Source organism: Dasypus novemcinctus, chromosome 16, assembly GCF_030445035.2.
Source record: "Dasypus novemcinctus isolate mDasNov1 chromosome 16, mDasNov1.1.hap2, whole genome shotgun sequence".
Lineage (NCBI taxonomy): Eukaryota > Metazoa > Chordata > Mammalia > Cingulata > Dasypodidae > Dasypus > Dasypus novemcinctus.
The window spans coordinates 69,818,663-69,836,373 of NC_080688.1; the positions used below are offsets into that span (position 1 = coordinate 69,818,663).

The 17,711-nt window shown below is 35.9% G+C and overlaps 1 protein-coding gene across 6 annotated transcripts in view; it reads left to right on the plus strand.

The window, feature by feature from the left end:
- The window catches only part of DCC (DCC netrin 1 receptor), a 1,130,593-nt gene that overhangs the window by 997,126 nt on the left and 115,756 nt on the right, over positions 1 to 17,711 (plus strand). For 3 of the 6 annotated variants that reach the window (XM_058277746.1, XM_058277747.2, XM_058277749.2), the window contains exons 16-19: positions 1,400 to 1,495; positions 6,697 to 6,869; positions 11,466 to 11,604; positions 16,157 to 16,264. In XM_058277746.1, coding sequence (XP_058133729.1) covers positions 1,400 to 1,495; positions 6,697 to 6,869; positions 11,466 to 11,604; positions 16,157 to 16,264 — 516 coding nt within the window. Of the gene's footprint in view, positions 1 to 1,399; positions 1,496 to 6,636; positions 6,870 to 11,465; positions 11,605 to 16,156; positions 16,265 to 17,711 lie in introns of all 6 variants that reach the window. The other 3 variants (XM_058277743.2, XM_058277744.2, XM_058277745.2) reach the window with 1 other exon arrangement.

Sequence of the window (17,711 nt, forward strand, 5' to 3'; positions counted from 1 at the left end):
TAGATCATCCTCCTCTAACTTTAATATTTGCCATTTTCTCCTGAATGCTTTTTTTATTCTTTTTAAATGTATTTTTGTTTGTTTTTAAAATTTTCTCCTTGTTGTATTCATTTGGTCATCTAATTTTAGTATTTATTTTTAAAATTATTTTTTCACACCTAGTTCTGTCTTGCGTTTTGCCACCACTCCATTTCTAAATTTTTCTAATTCTGATTTAAGTTACTTGCTCATATGTTGGATCATCTTAATGTTTTTTTATTTTCTAGCTCATTTGAAAATAATAGTTGCTGTTTTGATCTATTTTTCTTGTGTATTCTGAACAGTTTCTGGATATATTTTTCTTGTGTGCTTGTCTGTAGAGATGGTGATCTCCTTATCTTCCTTTCTCTTATGATAATCTAGTAAGGACTTTAACCTCAAAATTTTCCTTTGCTTACTTTTATGGGGTTTGTTTCCCTGAGCTCTTAGAAATTCAATTAGCTTTTCTAAAAATACAAAACTCCCTCATCTGTTGTTTTCATTAGATTTTGACTCAGCAAACTACAACGAACACATTGAAAAGGCCAGGTCCTGGCTCTGTAGGGGGCCACTGAGCTATCAACAATTTTTGCTCTTTTAAAGTGTTGTAAACCAACCAACAAACAAAGAGATAAGATTGTATGACAGAGACTATGTGACTTGGAAAACTAATGTATTTACTATACCAGCCCTTTACAGGAAAAGTTTGTCAACTCTTGACATACACTAAAAAAAAATGATCACAACCTGCTTTCTGAGTTTCTTGGCTAGTCTTTGCTCCTACTTTTCTCAGCATCTCGTCTTCCCTCATTTCAATTTCTTCTGTCTTGCTCCAATTTAAAATCTTCTCCCACTAGTTTCTCCCCAGCACGGGGCCTTGTCCTAGAAGGGACACATTGCAGGTCAGTCTTGGGAATTTCCAATTGCTGTTCTCACATTGGTCTTTCATGCTTTTCACCAGTTCTTGCAGGTAATTTCAGTGTTGTCCTGCTTTTGGGTTTGTTGCTTCCCTGGAATTTCTGTTACACAGATGCAAGTAACAGGCAAGTCCTAAGGCTATTGGTGGTGCTATTGGTGGTTTGTCTGCACCCCAATTTAGGGCTCAGGGGCCTACCCTGTCATCTAGTTGTGTTGTAACTGTCCTCCAATTGCTTTTGGTTTAACTATCTAGTTGCTCAGCTTCTTTTTGGGTGAGGATTCAGGAAGCTGCAAAAATGATGCCACTACTGCCACCTTCTTCCCAGAAACCAACTCATTCATTTTTAAACAGCAGTTTACTCAACAGATTATATTAAATTTGTTTTCAGGCAAATGTTTACCCTGAATATTTCAGTACACTGAATAAACCAACATGTTCGTTTTGTTTGTGCTTTTTCTCCAGAGTCAAGTTCCCATTATGTAATCTCCCTAAAAGCCTTTAACAATGCAGGAGAAGGAGTTCCTCTTTATGAAAGTGCCACCACTAGATCTATAACAGGTAAGTCAGAATTGTTAATCCTCTGGTGACAAGGTTATCAGTGGATTTGAGTTGTGGTGCAGAAAGAAAACAAACTAAAGCAAAATAAAATTTAAAAAATTAAAAACCAAAAAATGTAGTTACACACAGAGAGAAATATATGTTTAATTTTTTTGCTTTTAAGAATTAAGTGGGAAGAATTTGATCTATAAATTAGCACGTGGACTTGAAGAATATGGGGTTTTCATTCTCCCTTTTCCTGGTCATTTCACATTTTGGGTGCTCTCTTGAGCAGCTTGTCTCAGATGAAATGTGGGCAGAAGGCACTCTGCCCAGGGCTCACGAGTGTGCCAATGCACAGTTGCTTCTCTGCAAAGGGTCCTTCAGGCCAAGATGAGAAGGATGGACTGGTTCCCTGTGCTGCAGCAGACTTGGCTGGGTCACACAGGGGGCTTCTTCCTGAGGTGGGCCTTAAGGTCATCCCAGACATGCTCAGAGCTTCTGTGCATTAAGGGGATTGGCTTATCCCCTTTAGGAATTCCTATTTGATTTGGATGAGTTGGACTGTGCCTACAGGCCCCACACTAGAGGACAAGGGCGCAAGAAACTGAGAAAGGGATGACTAAGAAGGTGAGATTAAAGGCACTCATGGAGGCTCTTTGTTAGCAAGGTGGATCTTACTCTAAAATAGAATAAGTAACACTTCTGTGGGGGACTATTCAGGGTCACTGGAAAGTTCCATGGCGATCAGACTTACATCTGAAATTTGAAAGTCAAAACCAAGAGTTCCATCTCTTTAATGAATACTTTGATCTCGACCCCTCACCAAACCCACAACCTGCTACTTTCACCTTAATGAGAATAAAGAATATAAGAGCAGGATTTGATAGTGGGAACCAGAGAACATGAAAAGGTACCTTATGCCTAAGTAAGAAGTCCTGACAAGTAAGAATAAATGGTGTAAAATAAACTGTGGGATCCTGTGGCTCCTACTGTTGCCCAACTTGACATGAACTTTGTATAGTTTGCTCCAAAACTCTGTAAGCTCCATTCATAAACTATCTTGAGACTACACAGTTGTTATGTGACTCCATCTGATGGTTTCCAAAGGATAGCATCATTTTCATGATTTCAACCAGATTTTCTTCAAAGGCAAAGTTGCTATTCTAGAGTGTCCTTGAGACTTTGGCCATTGATTTAAAGGCTCATGGTCTTTCTAAAGAGGAATGTAGAATTTGGGATACACGTCAATATATACATTTACCTTTGGAAAGAGTAATAGCTTTCATTAGATCATCAAAAGGGTTCAAGACTCCCTAAAAGGGTAAGAAGTATTACCATAAAGAGTATTTACTATCAAATATGTCTCCAAATACAAGAGATGAAGCAAATAGAGGCCCAGGATGTAAACCATGAGATGACATGAGTGGTATCTGAGGCTTTCACTTCTCTTACTCTGCTTGCAGGGAGGTGATTTGAGAGTTGGTGGATCACTTGACTGAATCGATGTTTCTGATTGGTTTTATTTAATAAGCTATCCCTTTGCTGCCATGATAAAAACGATGAGGGCCTACTTATTGATGTGGTAACTTTGATCTTGTCTGAGGCCACAGGATTTTTCCACGGCCAGTCTTTGTTACCTCCAACTCACCAAACTAAAGTGCAAAAGGAAGGGTAACAGGTGACAAATAAAAATCAGTTTGTTTTTTTACAGAAGGTAGTAGTAGTAGAGAAAGTTATATTCAGATAAGCTGAAAGTCAGTTGCTCAGAAAGAACACTTTGTGGTATTAACTTCTTTTCCCTTGGCATTTGCAGTCATTAGTTTATCCTCAGCATATGGTATTCCCAGACTGGTTTCTAAAATGCCAGTGATCCGTAAGACAAATTTTTCCTGATATGACTCTAATCCTAATGGAGCTAAGAAATGAAATGATATAAAAATTTGGAAATTGTGTGAGGAGACAATAAATAAGAAAAACCAATGACGTGTTGAAAAGGAATGAATAAAACCAGGCCTTTCCAAAGCGGGGGGAAAAAAACCCACTTTTCTAGGATGTGACAGAATTATGTTATTGTGTTTGTGTACATCACAGAGAACAAATGACAAATAAACAGATTCTAAGGTTAACGTTCTGGTAGAAACTCCAGCAATAGAAGACATTTTCTGTTCTTAGAGCCTCTATAAACTATTCCCATGAGCAGTTTTGGAAAAAAAAGTCCAGCTTGACGTAAATAAAAAGTACATCAGAGGCAATAAATGCATTAAACCGTGCAAACATACATGAAAAAACATGCATATATGTTGCTGTGCTCTGGAGCCTTAAGTCCTACTGAGCATATCAAGTTAGAGCTGCCAAAAGTTTCAACAGGTCAATTGAGTTACAAGCTTCATTCCTGCCCTGGAGACTTCTATTGCTTTTTTAAAAACAAGATATTTTGAACCTGAGACAGGGAAAAAGGGCCAGGAAATAAGGATGTGTATTGTTTATACTCAACTGTTTATCAATGTTCTAATGAAGTAAAACCCAGATGTAAAGTTGTGTTGATATTTTTACAGCCCAGTTGAAGTTTAGTATATTAACAGATCATGGGCTTTTAACAGAGCATGTTAGGCGTTGAACAGGTTTCTCTTTTTAGCAACATTTTAAGCCTATATTTAACCTTATTTACTTATTTTTTAAATGTAGTAACTATAGATCAATAGCATATAAAGCACCCAGAAGGAGGAAATAATTTTAAAAACAAAAAACAAAAAAATAACTTTAAGAAAGTTGCTTAGCCACAAATGATTGCAACTATTCAAACAGTTTCTGAGCTGAAAGAAAAAGACAGTTAGCAATAAATGTAGCACATACGTATTTAGAGCTGTGCTGCCCAATAGAACTTTCTGCTTTGATGGAAATATTACATATCTGTGCTATCCATTACAGCAGGCCATGAGTATTTGATATCAGCCAATGTGACAGAAGAACTGGATTTTTAAAATTTTATTTCATTTTAATTAATTTAAATATAAATAGTCTCTCTAGCAAGTGGCTATCATACTAGCACAGTGCTAAAGGAAGTATGAGTAGAATGATAAATCCTGTCTTTAAAAAAAGTCTTCCCTAAAATAGGCAAATATAGAAGTGTCTGAATTATATAACTCCATAGGTAGATGTTAGCAAACAGTATTGCTGGAAATTTGAGAGTAGGCCTTGTGGAACTGACTTCAAAAAAGTAAAAACAAGTCATGAAAAAAATACATTGTTCTAAAATCCGTCAATATGATTGTGAATCATCCTCTCTTGAAGTAGAAAATTTACTCTTGAAACCTTATATAGGTAGTTTGGGAGACTATGCAGCTGATGTACATTTACCAGCAAACCTGGGTTAAACAGAGTCAACAAATAGAATAACCCGCTTATGTAAGGGGGATCAGAGCAGAATTTGTAGCTTACAGTGCTCTTCCTGCCTGTGTAATGGCCACTTTTTGGAACATCATCTGGGAACAGAAACAGTAACATGAGGCAGTAACTGCTTCAGTTTGGCAAAAACATCTTCCCCAGATACACCCACCTGATGAATGACTGGATTCCTCCAGGAGGCTGCAGTGCCTTCAGCTCCCCCTTCATCATTCCATAAATCCATGTGGGTTTAAAGGAGCCCTTAATAAAAAGAGGCATCAAAGGAAATAGAAAGAGCCTGGGCTCTGTCATTAAATTTTAAACACACATTTTTCTTCCTCTCCCTATTTTTTTTTCCTTTCCTTTTGTTCTGTTTTTGTTTTGGGGTTTTATTTTTTTTGCTCCAAAGACCACAGCCCAGTAAACTGTTAAATAATTCATTGGAAAACAGAGTGATGAATAGATGATGGGCATTTGAAAGGCAAAGGGCGAAGTGAAGTAATCAGCCAGACCAACCAGCAGTTGCTCCGCTTTGAACTAAGCAGTTTAAAAAAAGTAACCTCTGTACATGGCTGCCGACACCCTACACACTAGTGGGTCTCCTCTCCCCAAATGTCGTCATATATACACAGTCTGAGAGCTGTGTTGTTACCCCCTCAGTTTTCATTAGCGTGAATACCCATTACAAAATGTAAAGCTTAAAATTACAAAGTCAAATGTCTTCAGTATAAAATAAATGCTCAACATTGGACTATTACTAGGGCCACAAAGTAAGCTTCTCCAATCCAGATACTCCCAGCATGAAAATGAGCAGATGATTTTTCTATAGGATTTTGTAAAAATGCATGTGTCATAATGCAGATTTTGCTTATGTTAGGAACCAAAGATATGTTCACCTTACTGCAAGCTTGATCAGTTTGTAGGTAGTTAATTCTGCCCCTCATTCAATAATATAAAGCATCTTCACTTTATATTTTTTTATGAATTTTTTTAAAAATTTCAGAGCAAGGAATGTAGAATACAGGAAAGTCTTAAAAGTCTAAAGCCTTAGCTAACTACTCCGTGTGAACGTGGGTAAAAGTAGACATGTCTAAACTTCCTCTAAGTTTAGAGGAAGAAAACCTATTCCACCAGGTGCTACCTGAAACCTAATTATCAAGTATTTAGTTGAACCAAGTGGATTTTGTCACTCTAGCTTTGTGGAATTCCAGCCATTGACAGGTTGCTCTCAACCTCAAGGTGCTTTGTTCTTCATTGTTTGTTTGTTTCATGCCTAAGGATATTTATGCAAACATAAACTAACAGCAATGCAAGCATTAAAGAAACCAGATCAAGTTATACAGAGAGGAGGAAAACAAAACAAGTTTAATGTAGGCGCATATTTCCTTTGCAGGTGGAAATAAATCAAACATCTCCCAAATACTTTTTTTCTTAAGTTATCTGTGTAGTTATGAAACTGCTCAATTCTGCACTAGGTCTTTTAAGAGATAATGTACACTTCAAGAAGAAATAGATAACTGACAGCCATATTGATTAAACCACTATAAGGAATAAGTAAATTATAGAAAATATTTAGTTATTTTAAAATATAGAAATATTATTTCTAATGTGTTTTCCGATTGAATTAATTGCATTTTTTTCTGTTCTTCTCATGTTCCCTTTCATCATTATTGCCATGCACTTAACTCATTGTGATGTGTTACCACTGATATTTATTTTTTAACTTTTATTTGTGTATTTCTTTATTTGTTTCATGTGGTGGGGTTTTAACCCAGATCCCACTGACCCAGTTGATTATTATCCTTTGCTTGATGATTTTCCCACCTCGGTCCCAGATCTCTCCACCCCCATGCTCCCACCAGTAGGTGTACAGGCTGTGGCTCTCACCCACGATGCTGTGAGGGTCAGCTGGGCAGACAACTCTGTCCCTAAGAACCAAAAAACGTCTGAGGTACGACTTTACACTGTCCGGTGGAAGACCAGCTTTTCTGCAAGTGCGAAATACAAGGTGAAGTTCTAACTGGTAGCATGCAATTTAAGATGAACTGTCATTTGTCTGATGCCTTGTTTAAAATGCTTCCTGGACTGTCATGAGTCATTTTGCTGCAGAGACACTAAATGAGAAAACAAAGCATTTTTAATAACTCAATATCTAAAATTAGCACAGAAATAAGTGTGTCGTAGGGAACAATTCTAAGGCAAGCCAGGAAAACATCAAGAGCGGCAAAACATTATTTGATTTCTACCAGATGCTCGGTTTGTATAAATAATTTGATTCTGTGCAAGGGAATGCCAGTTTCTTCTGAAAATAGCAGGACTCCACCTTAATGTTTGGATGGATTTTAGTATCTTTCTTTTCATTTGGAAACTAGATGGATGCCAAAGGCAGTTCTGTTAACATCACAGAGACTCATCTTACAGAGAATGTAACTGTGAATAAAAGATTTTAGGATAATTTTTAAAAATCTATAGCATCCTTAGAAATACTCTAAGCCATTAATATCTCCTTCCTTGTTAAGACTTTAAACACTCCTGTGGTAAAACAAACAAAGAAAAAATCCCACACAATCCATACTCCACTTTAGCTAATATGAATCAGAACAGTCCCTTCTTCCTTTCCCCATCACTGGGTCATCTGAAATCTCCTGAAGAGCTCCCAAGGGATGCATATTTGCACACTCTCATTTCCACTTTCAAATCTCTACTAGCCAGCCTCGGCAAGCCTAACAAATAATTACATACTGAAATAATCGTATCACCTCATAAGCCTGCCACAATGTTAGTATGTTCAAAAAATACACAACTGTAGACCAAATGGAAAGATCAACAAGTAATCATCAAGCACCTACTATGTATCGAGAACTGCGCTGCATCATAGAGGCAGTTTATTTAGAAAGAAAACATGGTTGCATTGTTGTTACGTAACATATTGCATGTAATTTTAGAATGAGCACTCAATGCCACAATCATACTAGAAAAACTCATAAATTATTCGAGTGATATAATATAAAAAAACACATTTAAAACAAAGTTTCACAAAAGTATGACTGGGGGTAAAGAAGGCAGCTTTGAAAATGAAAGCATGAACATCACTCAACAACCAAGAAATCGAATGGTTCAGTCCTGGCACCACAGCTTCTTCATCCTCCCATCTTGCTTAATCCAACCTTAAGCCAGTGGTGATTTTGTGGGGATGGGGAGGATGGGGAGTGTTTACAAACACCCTTTGGGAATTTTGACTCCGAAGACCTTAGAGACATAACAAAATCCCACCCATAATTCTGTAAGTCTACCTCTTTTTTCTTGTATCCATACTAGGTGTGCATCTAGTCTCTTTCAACTTTTAAATTGCATACAATTCACATTTCATCATAAATCAGTTTTTAGTTGAAATCATATTTTTAAAAAAGAGAATCATTTGGTATAGTTGTCCTTTTAGGTCAAGTACTTAGAAAAACTCTCCAGGCAAGTCGAAATAGTATCATTGATATTAGATATGTTATGAGTACCCTATCCATCTCCTTAATGTATAAAATTTAAGACTCAGCACAACTATAAATAAAGATAACATTATCAGATAAGACAATCAATGAGACATATGAGAACATCAAAAATTCTCTATATAGATTGCACAATTCTAAGTTTACTTTAAAAAGACTATTTTCCCCACTTTAAAAAATGTTATGCCCATAATTCCTGAATTTTTAGGTATAGACATTGTACAGAATGGCCTTGGCTACTTGGCAGAATATGAAATGTTCTGAAGGACAATGATTGTTTTCTGTAGAATGGTACTTCAGTTGAGTGGTTAGCATAGCAGACACAGAATTATTGAGTCCCACAAACACTGTCTATAAGGTAAGGTCCTACCCCAAAACTATCCTCTGTAGGCAGCAGCTGATTATTTTAGTGGACTGGTATGAAAATAGAAAAATGATTTTAAACTCTTCCCCTCCTTTTCATTTTCCCTGACTTAAGGCTTTCAGTTACTAGAACATCATCCCCCCTTCCCCACACACACTCTCTATTCCATACTCTGAAAAGAAGGATTAGAAGTATCTGATCTGCTGAAAAGAGAAACAATAACTTTAAATTTTATAAATATTAGTTATAGATCCTATGGTTTTTCAATTTGTACTTTTCAAATCACTGCCTTATCTATTATTTCATGTCACTTCCCACCACAGCTTCATGAGGTAGGCAGGGTATACACAAGATAGGGGAACAAAGCATATATGGTATCAGATGATCTGGGCTCAGGAGTTGGCTTTGCAATAGCCCTTTCATGTCACTAAACTTGCTCATTCTCATTTTCCTCATCTATTTGATGGGGATATTCATACCCACATTAAGTGTATGCGTGTGTGTGTATGTGTGCATCTTTATAAAGACTTAGGTATGTCGCATAGCCATACAAAAAATTCCCATTAAGCTAGATCTGGAACGCAGGTGACCAGATGGGATCATCCAGTGCTCCACCCATAAGTGGAACCTTCTACTTCAGTTAGTCCCAACAAGTTAGACTCTCATATTTTCAGTATTGACTTGCCATATCAAATGGAGGAATTTTCTATCATTTCCTTGCTATTGACATGTTTAGTCATATGAGGTTTTTCCATTTGTCCATTCAAAACACATTTATTGGCTATTGACTAGTGTTTAGCAGATACAGCTTAGATATTACAAAGGATCCAAAGTTGTACAAGACTCAGCCTCAAGATGCTTACAACTGAATAGGGACTCAAACACATATCTAAAAGTATCTGTAACATGAGGCAATGTGTAACAAGTTGTAGCTAACATTTATTTAATACTTACTCTGGGCTGGGCACTATGTTTCACTTGACTTATTTCACTCCTTAAATAATGGCATTAGGTTGCTCTTGCTGTTATCCCCATTTTAAGATGAAGAAACCGAGTCTCAGAGGAGTACTAACTGGGTGTTCTATGCTTACAAAAATAATCAGCTATGATTTTCCAAATATTTCTAGGTTTAATGATTTATGATGAGCAGTAACCTTCCATAAGGCTCTGGAGAAAATTCAGTAATTTGATGCTTTTTAAAGAACACAAACAAGGACAGTATTGCTTAGTGGTCTTTCATGTGCCACTGGTGTCTGTGTTCAAAGAGACTGGTTTTATCAAGGGGTGGGTCTTCCCTCAACCTGACGTATTTTTTGTTGTCACATTTGTCCCCCTATTTTCATTTCTAAGGCTTAAAGAATGGTATTAAATGACAGTGATGGAGGCCAAAATTGGAATTTATATATCAGCATACGAGTTTCTAGCTGCCCATTCCCCTCTGGGATTTATTTGATGGGATTCCATCTCTCTGATTACACAAAGTACTTTTACATTTATTTAGGACATACATTTTTATAACTCTGTTTTAAGAAGAGCTTCTGATAGATATTTATGAGGCCATCACTTTAATAGAATGAACAGTAACATCATCAAAATGTTATTAGTGCAGTTAAATATTTATTTGCTGTTATAATGAAATATAGGATTTTAGCTATAATCTAAGAAGGATTCATAGTAGAATAAAAAAGATAGACCACACTAGTGTAGTCAAGGAGGAAATAAGTATGACATAGGTGAGTAAAAAAGAACTTTTGTTGACTTTCTAGACATAGATAATGCATGTAATAAATATAAAAATAAAAGTAAATATTTAACTCTGGAGCAATATCAAGTTCTAAAAACCGAGCCTAAGTTGATATTTATGAAACGCATAGCCACTGTCAAGTTTGTGTGATTATATGGAAAATATGCATTAACATGGGAGACAGTGTCGTTTTTATTTTTTATTTTTTTCTTTACAGATATTTAGATCTTTTGAGCAAGGAATAAAGACAGATAATACGCTTTCTACTAAAATGTTTTTAACCTGTTGTTTGAAAGACAAATAATGGGTTCAGATTATTTACATAACACTACCAGTACTCTGCACACCAATGTAATGTTATCCCTTTCCTTGTCAATTGCTCCAACGACCATAGTTAAAAGTTTAGCACGAAGTGCACACTGAGAACAAAAACCATGGCAGAATATTGCTTTTGCCCCATTTTTTATAATAGCAAAATAGATTCCAGAATCAATGAAAGTTTGTACCTCCAAGCCTTTTTAAAATCAGGATAAGCAGTAAAATACTAATAAATTAACTTTCTTACCAAAGATCCAGTGGGAAATAATAATGAAATCCAATGTAAAAATATATTAATATTAAAACAGGAAAAGGTGTTGGTTGTTATAAATAAATTTAAGTTAAAGTCAGTCCACACAGCCACAAAAATGGAGTTCACAGAAGGAAGGGGGATTTGTGCTGTCCCTGTGGTTATTCTTTCACTTGGGAAAAAGTATTAGCTAGCTGCCCCTTTGAAACAACACAGCACCTCATTTTACTAGTCATGTTTTGGATGTAAAATCAGCCAGCATAAACTGGGAGACCTGAAGTAAATTCTGACCTGCCTCCTAGCTTTCCTGCTCTTTGGAAATAGAAGGCTTTTTTAAATGGACTTATTTGATAGTTGTCTTGATTAACCAAGTTAATGGAGTTTGTTTGTTTTTTTCCCCTCTCTCTGCTTTTTTCCCACTGATACAGTCAGAAGATACAACATCTCTGAGTTACACTGCAACGGGGCTCAAACCAAATACCATGTATGAGTTCTCAGTCATGGTAACAAAAAACAGAAGGTCAAGTACATGGAGCATGACTGCACATGCTACCACATATGAAGCAGGTATGTGATGAAACATTAGCTTTGAAATCCCTACCTTTGAAATTTGCTAAAAGTGTTTCCTACATTCTGTGGAAGTTGGAATATATACATACCTTGTCCTTACATAAAATATTTTATACTTTATCTGTTCATAGCAGTTTTATATGTCATAGTATTCTCCCCATCCTAGAAAAGAAGAAAATGAGTCTCCAATGGATTAAATAATCTCATTGCACCATTAATAAGCGTCTTCTTGAGAGCATTAACTCAGGTTATCTGAATAAAATCCTCTTTTGAATACATGTAAACAAAGCCAGAAATCGTTCTATTGAATTCTGTCCAAAAAAAGTTTTCTCTTTGAATAGTCATGGTAGGCATTTGCTATTTTGAAGAAATTAAATACAACTGTAATCTCATGGATTTAAATAACCTCATTTGGAAATGGGGAAAGGTTTCAGATAGTCATGCTTACCCATTGGAAATAGGGCAATACAGTGAAAAACCCTCATGCAATTTGAAATAGTTTAAATCTGGGGGTAATGGTAGTCACTGTCAATTTTGCTAGTCACATTCACTGAGGCTCATAAGCACAGCATTTACAACATTAGTAGTGTTACGGAGTACTTGGCTTTTATGCTTCACAGAAGTCCAACATGGAAGGAGTACAGGCTTTAACATGTTCCTTAACTGGTTTGTGGTATTAAAAATCGTATCTGGGGGTAAGCTACATTAGAGATTTTCAAATTTTAAAAAAGTTACATTTCTCTCTAGGTAAGTTGATTTTCACTTTTCCTTAAAAATTTTCCCATGGCATGGCAGTTCTCATTTTTATGTCTGGTGCTTACTTTAGCCATGAGAGAGAATGAGAATATTTTCACATTTTTGTAGGTACTTCTTTTTATAAGAAGTTTTCTGTTGACCCAATTTAATTCCAACATCCTCTTCTTCTCCTCTGCATGTTTTACATATATTAACTCTCCCTTCCAGGATTCTGCCCTGGATGCCAATGTTCACAACTTCTTAGGAAGAATGAGAACACCTGAATGAATTAGGTACCACAGGAGAAGAAAGGCCCTTCTCTTTCTTTGTATTTGAAAGGAGATGAAAATAGTAAGAAATTTGATCTTCCCTGAGTGAAATAGAAAGAGTCATAATTTCCTCTTAAAGCAAACACATTCATTCATTTTTCACTTTCATAATCATAAAATGCACACCAACGCCTGACTTGATAAATGCACCCTATTGATTTCTCATCAAATGCCTAGCCTTGTAGGGAAACCAATGGTGAGACCCATGGCTGATAAAAATATATAACAGTTAGAAATGTCTTTTGTAGAAAGGGTGATTGTCAAATCAGATAATGATCTGGACAAAGGTGTAAATAGCATGTGGATGAGATCCCTGGGTGATGATGAGAAGCAAGAAGTAATTCACAAGTAGCTGCAGATTTTATAACTGTGAGGAGGAAATGAAGTGATTGGAATAACTCTTACGGTTTGCTTCTAATTCTGCAATAACATAAAGACTGTCAGGGGTTGCATTTTTATGCATTTGTGCTGAAATTGCTCATGATAAAAACAAGAGTGCTTGGCAAATTATTGAAATAAAATATTTCATTTTGCCTATGTGATGAATCCTTCACTTTATTCTTGTTAACTTAAGTAAAATAAAAATAACCAGAAAGACACTGTGCAGCTCATGGAATTGAAAATAAATTCAAATAATCAGTCCTTATAATAGGACAGGCACCAGCATTCTCCCAGACTTTTTAGAAATAAAACTACTGGAACCGACTCTTCTAGGTTCTGCCATTGCAGTGATTTGACTGCATATGTTTCCCTTCCTTGTATCAAGATTCAGTTTTCCAGGAAAGGGAATCTGATTGACATTTCTTGAACCAAATGCTCAAGAGAGTGGAGCGAAGACCATAAAATTCCCAGCTGATGATACTACCAAGCCCATATGAAACAGAGGAGAGCTCGTTCTCTAAGTACAAAAGCTAAGGGTCTCTTTAAAAAATGGAGGATGGAATGGGATGCTGGGCAATGTAACCAACCTGCCCACTGTGAATGCCATAGTTGGAAACCTTTCACACCTTTCAAATCACCTTCCATTCATGCATTTAATGAGGAAATTCAAGTGTGGGAAAAGTTGCTTGAGAACCAGAGAACCCAGAGGGCAGGGCTTTATCCAGTGGACTGAGATATTAATTATGGATTTCCAACAATGTTCATTTATAATTGTCAGGCTGTCAGATTGGCCCTTGGCATAAACAGTAAATAGAATACGGTCTATATCTTTGAGAGAAGTATAATTCAAGGTTGAAGAAAAACACCAAACCACATTTTTAAAAAAATTTCCCCAAATCCAAAAGTCACATGAGAACTACAAACACAGAATTTTAGACAAATTGAAATCAGAGCAAATGGATTGAAGCACATAATTCTGCCTGGAGAAATGAGGCAGTTTCACAGAGGAGGTGATGTTTGAGCTATAGCTTGTACGAGTCACCATATCCCCTTCCTGCCGGGGGAAAAGGGAGTGGGCAGCACAGACAAAAACACACAAGCAGTTTCAAGAGCTGATATGTTCAAGGGCTGCTTATAGAGAGTTCAGAGTGCCTTGGGTAGTGTTCATGGGGCAACAAGGAGAAATGTGGTTGTATAAGTAAGGAGAATCTAGATACTGGAGGGTATGGTATTTAGGTATTTATTATTATTATTTACCTTTAACCCAAAGATGAAGAGTAGTCGATGAATAATTTCAAACCTAGATGTATCACGATACATTTCTAAAAGGTCAGGCCAGCAGCCCCGAGTTGGGAGAGGAGCAGGCTACTGGCAATCTGCTGGACTTAGTAAGAAACATTGAAATTGTTGAGTCCATATTTTTCAAAATATTAGGGAAGAATGTACAGCTAAAGGACAAACATTTAAGCTATTAATTCTCATGAGCATTTATTCACCAGCATTCACATGGATGGAGGAAAAATAACTTACACAGCACATTAAATAGATTAATTATATTTTTTAAAAGTGTTTTTAAATATAATTTGATAGCTAAAGCTGAAGAATCATTTTATCTTTTTTTTTTGAATAACAGATTCAGTGAAGCAATCTAGTCATCATCATTTGACTGTTTTCTAAATAAACATCAATTTGGATTTTAACACAGTTAATAAAAAACAGACTATTCCAAAGTTAAAAAGGCAGATCTTTTAATTACTCCCATAATCTGAAAATTATTTTTTATGCTTGGTATAATAATCTGTCACTTTGTTACCATACTTACCTTTCTTTCTGTGGTCTAGAAAATACCTTGAATTAACTCTTTAAGTGAATAACCCTTCTTTAAAATAGCATTTCCTTGTCTGTTATCTTGTTACAACAAATATGCTTTTCTTGCAAGAATGCCCCCAAACTGGGGTTTTCATTCACTTCAGTAGCCCATATTTGTGTAGTCTCTTTATTCAGGTATTAGTGACACTTGATCTATGTTTCCTCTTCTTTCTCTTCTTCCTACTTTTGCTTCTCCTCCTCCTCCTCTGCCTTAATCTCTATCCTCCTTTATTTGTATGAAAACTGTAATATATTATCTTTGACAATATCACAGTTACCACAAAATTGTACTGTTACAAAATGTATCAATACAGTTTTTGTTCACCTGGAATTTTAATTGCTTTGAAAATGAGGGCTGTGGAAATAGAATGGTATGGGAGATGTCTGTTTTATTTACCCCATATTGGAACACTATGCAGGAAGAGAAACTAGAAATAAAGTGATGATAATACTCAGGTTCTGCACAATAGATTAACAGAAGAGCCAAAGAAAGTGTGAGAGTGAGGATGAGTTCACAATTATGAGCAAGTTCTACCTACTTTATGATACCTAAGGGTTCCTACGTAAAGATGAGGAAATTATTCCAGAACCCAACCATGAAGCCCAGGAATGTTCTGAAACTGCCTTATGTCAAACAAAGGATAACTAAAGGAGATTATGGATAGTAGACTGGGAGAATTTTGCCACCTTTAAAGGATATTCAAAATTTCATTGAGTACAACATGTGGGAAAAGTTGCTCTAAGAAAGGCATGGTTTAAAACCCAACTGATTTCATTGCAGGATGATACTAAGACCTTGTGGATTATTTGGCTCCTTTATTTTTAGGAGACAACTAGCGGGCTACTTAAGCAAGATATTTTAACCTATTATACTCTTTTTTTAATTTTTTTTAGTTTTTAAGGCAGTATAGAATTAGTTGACATTTTCACTTATACATTCTACAGTTATAACAAAATTTGTTTTTTGGGGAGATGTAGCCATCAATCTCACTGAATATATACACATTTCATTATTCATATAAAGATTCTCATACTTTTAATGTAGAAGCCGCTTGAAAATACCAGTTGTACTTTCTGTATTCACATATAGTCTCTTCTCTGTTGTAAATTGTAAATGGTTAAATAAATACATGTCCTGATAGATTTTGAGTGTCAACATCATGATTAAAATTCCCACAGATGTCTGTTTTCCGTCAGTTCCAATGACAAGGCCTTGTCTCTGTCTCGTCTTGCAGCCCCGACCTCAGCTCCCAAGGATCTGACAGTCATTACTCGCGAAGGAAAACCTCGTGCTGTCATTGTGAGCTGGCAGCCTCCCTTGGAAGCCAATGGGAAAATCACCGGTGAGTAGCTCGGCTTTATTTCCAAGCCTTGCTCAGCCTTGGTCCGTGACTGTTCGCCTCCTGCCCCGCTCAGCCCTTTGTGTATTGGTTTTCAGTCTCAGCGTCTCACTGGCTCCGTGACCCTTTCTGAAGATCTCCCTTTGTCCCCCACTGACTGGGGAATTCTTCAGAGGCCCATACAAATATGCACTGCTACACATTTCATTTGGGTCGCTCCCTGAAGAGTGTGTATTTAAATTAGCGTCAACCTTTTGCTTTTCATTCCACGGAGCCTTAGGAACTTTCTAATGGAGTGCCTCTTGCCTCTGAGCGTCAATGACTAAAAAGAAACCAGTTGTTTGGCAATTATGACATACAAGACACCTAATATAAGAAGGAGGTTTGTCTAGGGATTTTTCTTTTCTCCCTTAGCTTTTAGCTTTTTGCTTAAATCACAAGGTTCAGAAAACACTTAATATTGACTGACAGAAATTGAACTTAATGAATATTTCACAGTGACAGATTTTATTTTGCCAAATATTGCTGATAACATCAATGCCTAATTAAAGCATCCATTAGAAGCCTGTAATGTTAATTTAGTATGAAAAATATAATGGAGTTCTATCAGGGATTTTGCATTTAAATGATCACTTTAGGCTTTTAATAGATGTCTCCATAGCATATAATTATTATGAAAAATATTGTATAACTCAAAATGTGCACATTATAGTCTAATTAACTTGAACTGTTGGGTTAGGCACATGTAGGAGTGACTATTTTTTCTTCTTTTTGCATACAAGAGGTGGATAGCACTGTTATAAATTAGCAAAGTAATTCAGATATTCCATGATAGAGAGAGAAGCATGGAAATTACAGTTTAGATGGCATACTTACTTTATGTGAGTTACTTTCTGAATTTTTCAAAATGAAAAGATAATGTGAAAATTCCAAATGTGATTTAAATTTAAGTTGAGGACTTGTTTTCTCCAGGAAATTGCTTTTAATGCAATAGCATAACAGAATTTTCATTTGATCTAACAAATACGGAAATAGATTTTATTTCTATTTCTTTAAATCTTATATGCTCAGTTGTCAGTATGCCAAGCCTTTTAAAACTGAGGCTGGCTCCTTCCAATTTTCATTTTTCCCCTCAGTGTTTTGATCTATTTTCACTGGTTCTGTTTTCAGTTCTTTTGTAGATTTAGATTCGTTTATATGATGACTATTTTATGATATTCCAACCAGTTATTTTTATGTCTATGGTAAGTCAGCAGATAACACATTTAAGAAGAATACAAAATAGAAGTGGCTGAAGCAAACACAAGTTCTGACACACATACTATATAAATGTAATGTATAAAATATATACATACTTAGTAAAGGATAAAATAACATATACTGACCAATTTTCCACTCTAACTTAAATAAATCTTTTCAAATAATTAATATAACAAACAGGATATGTTTT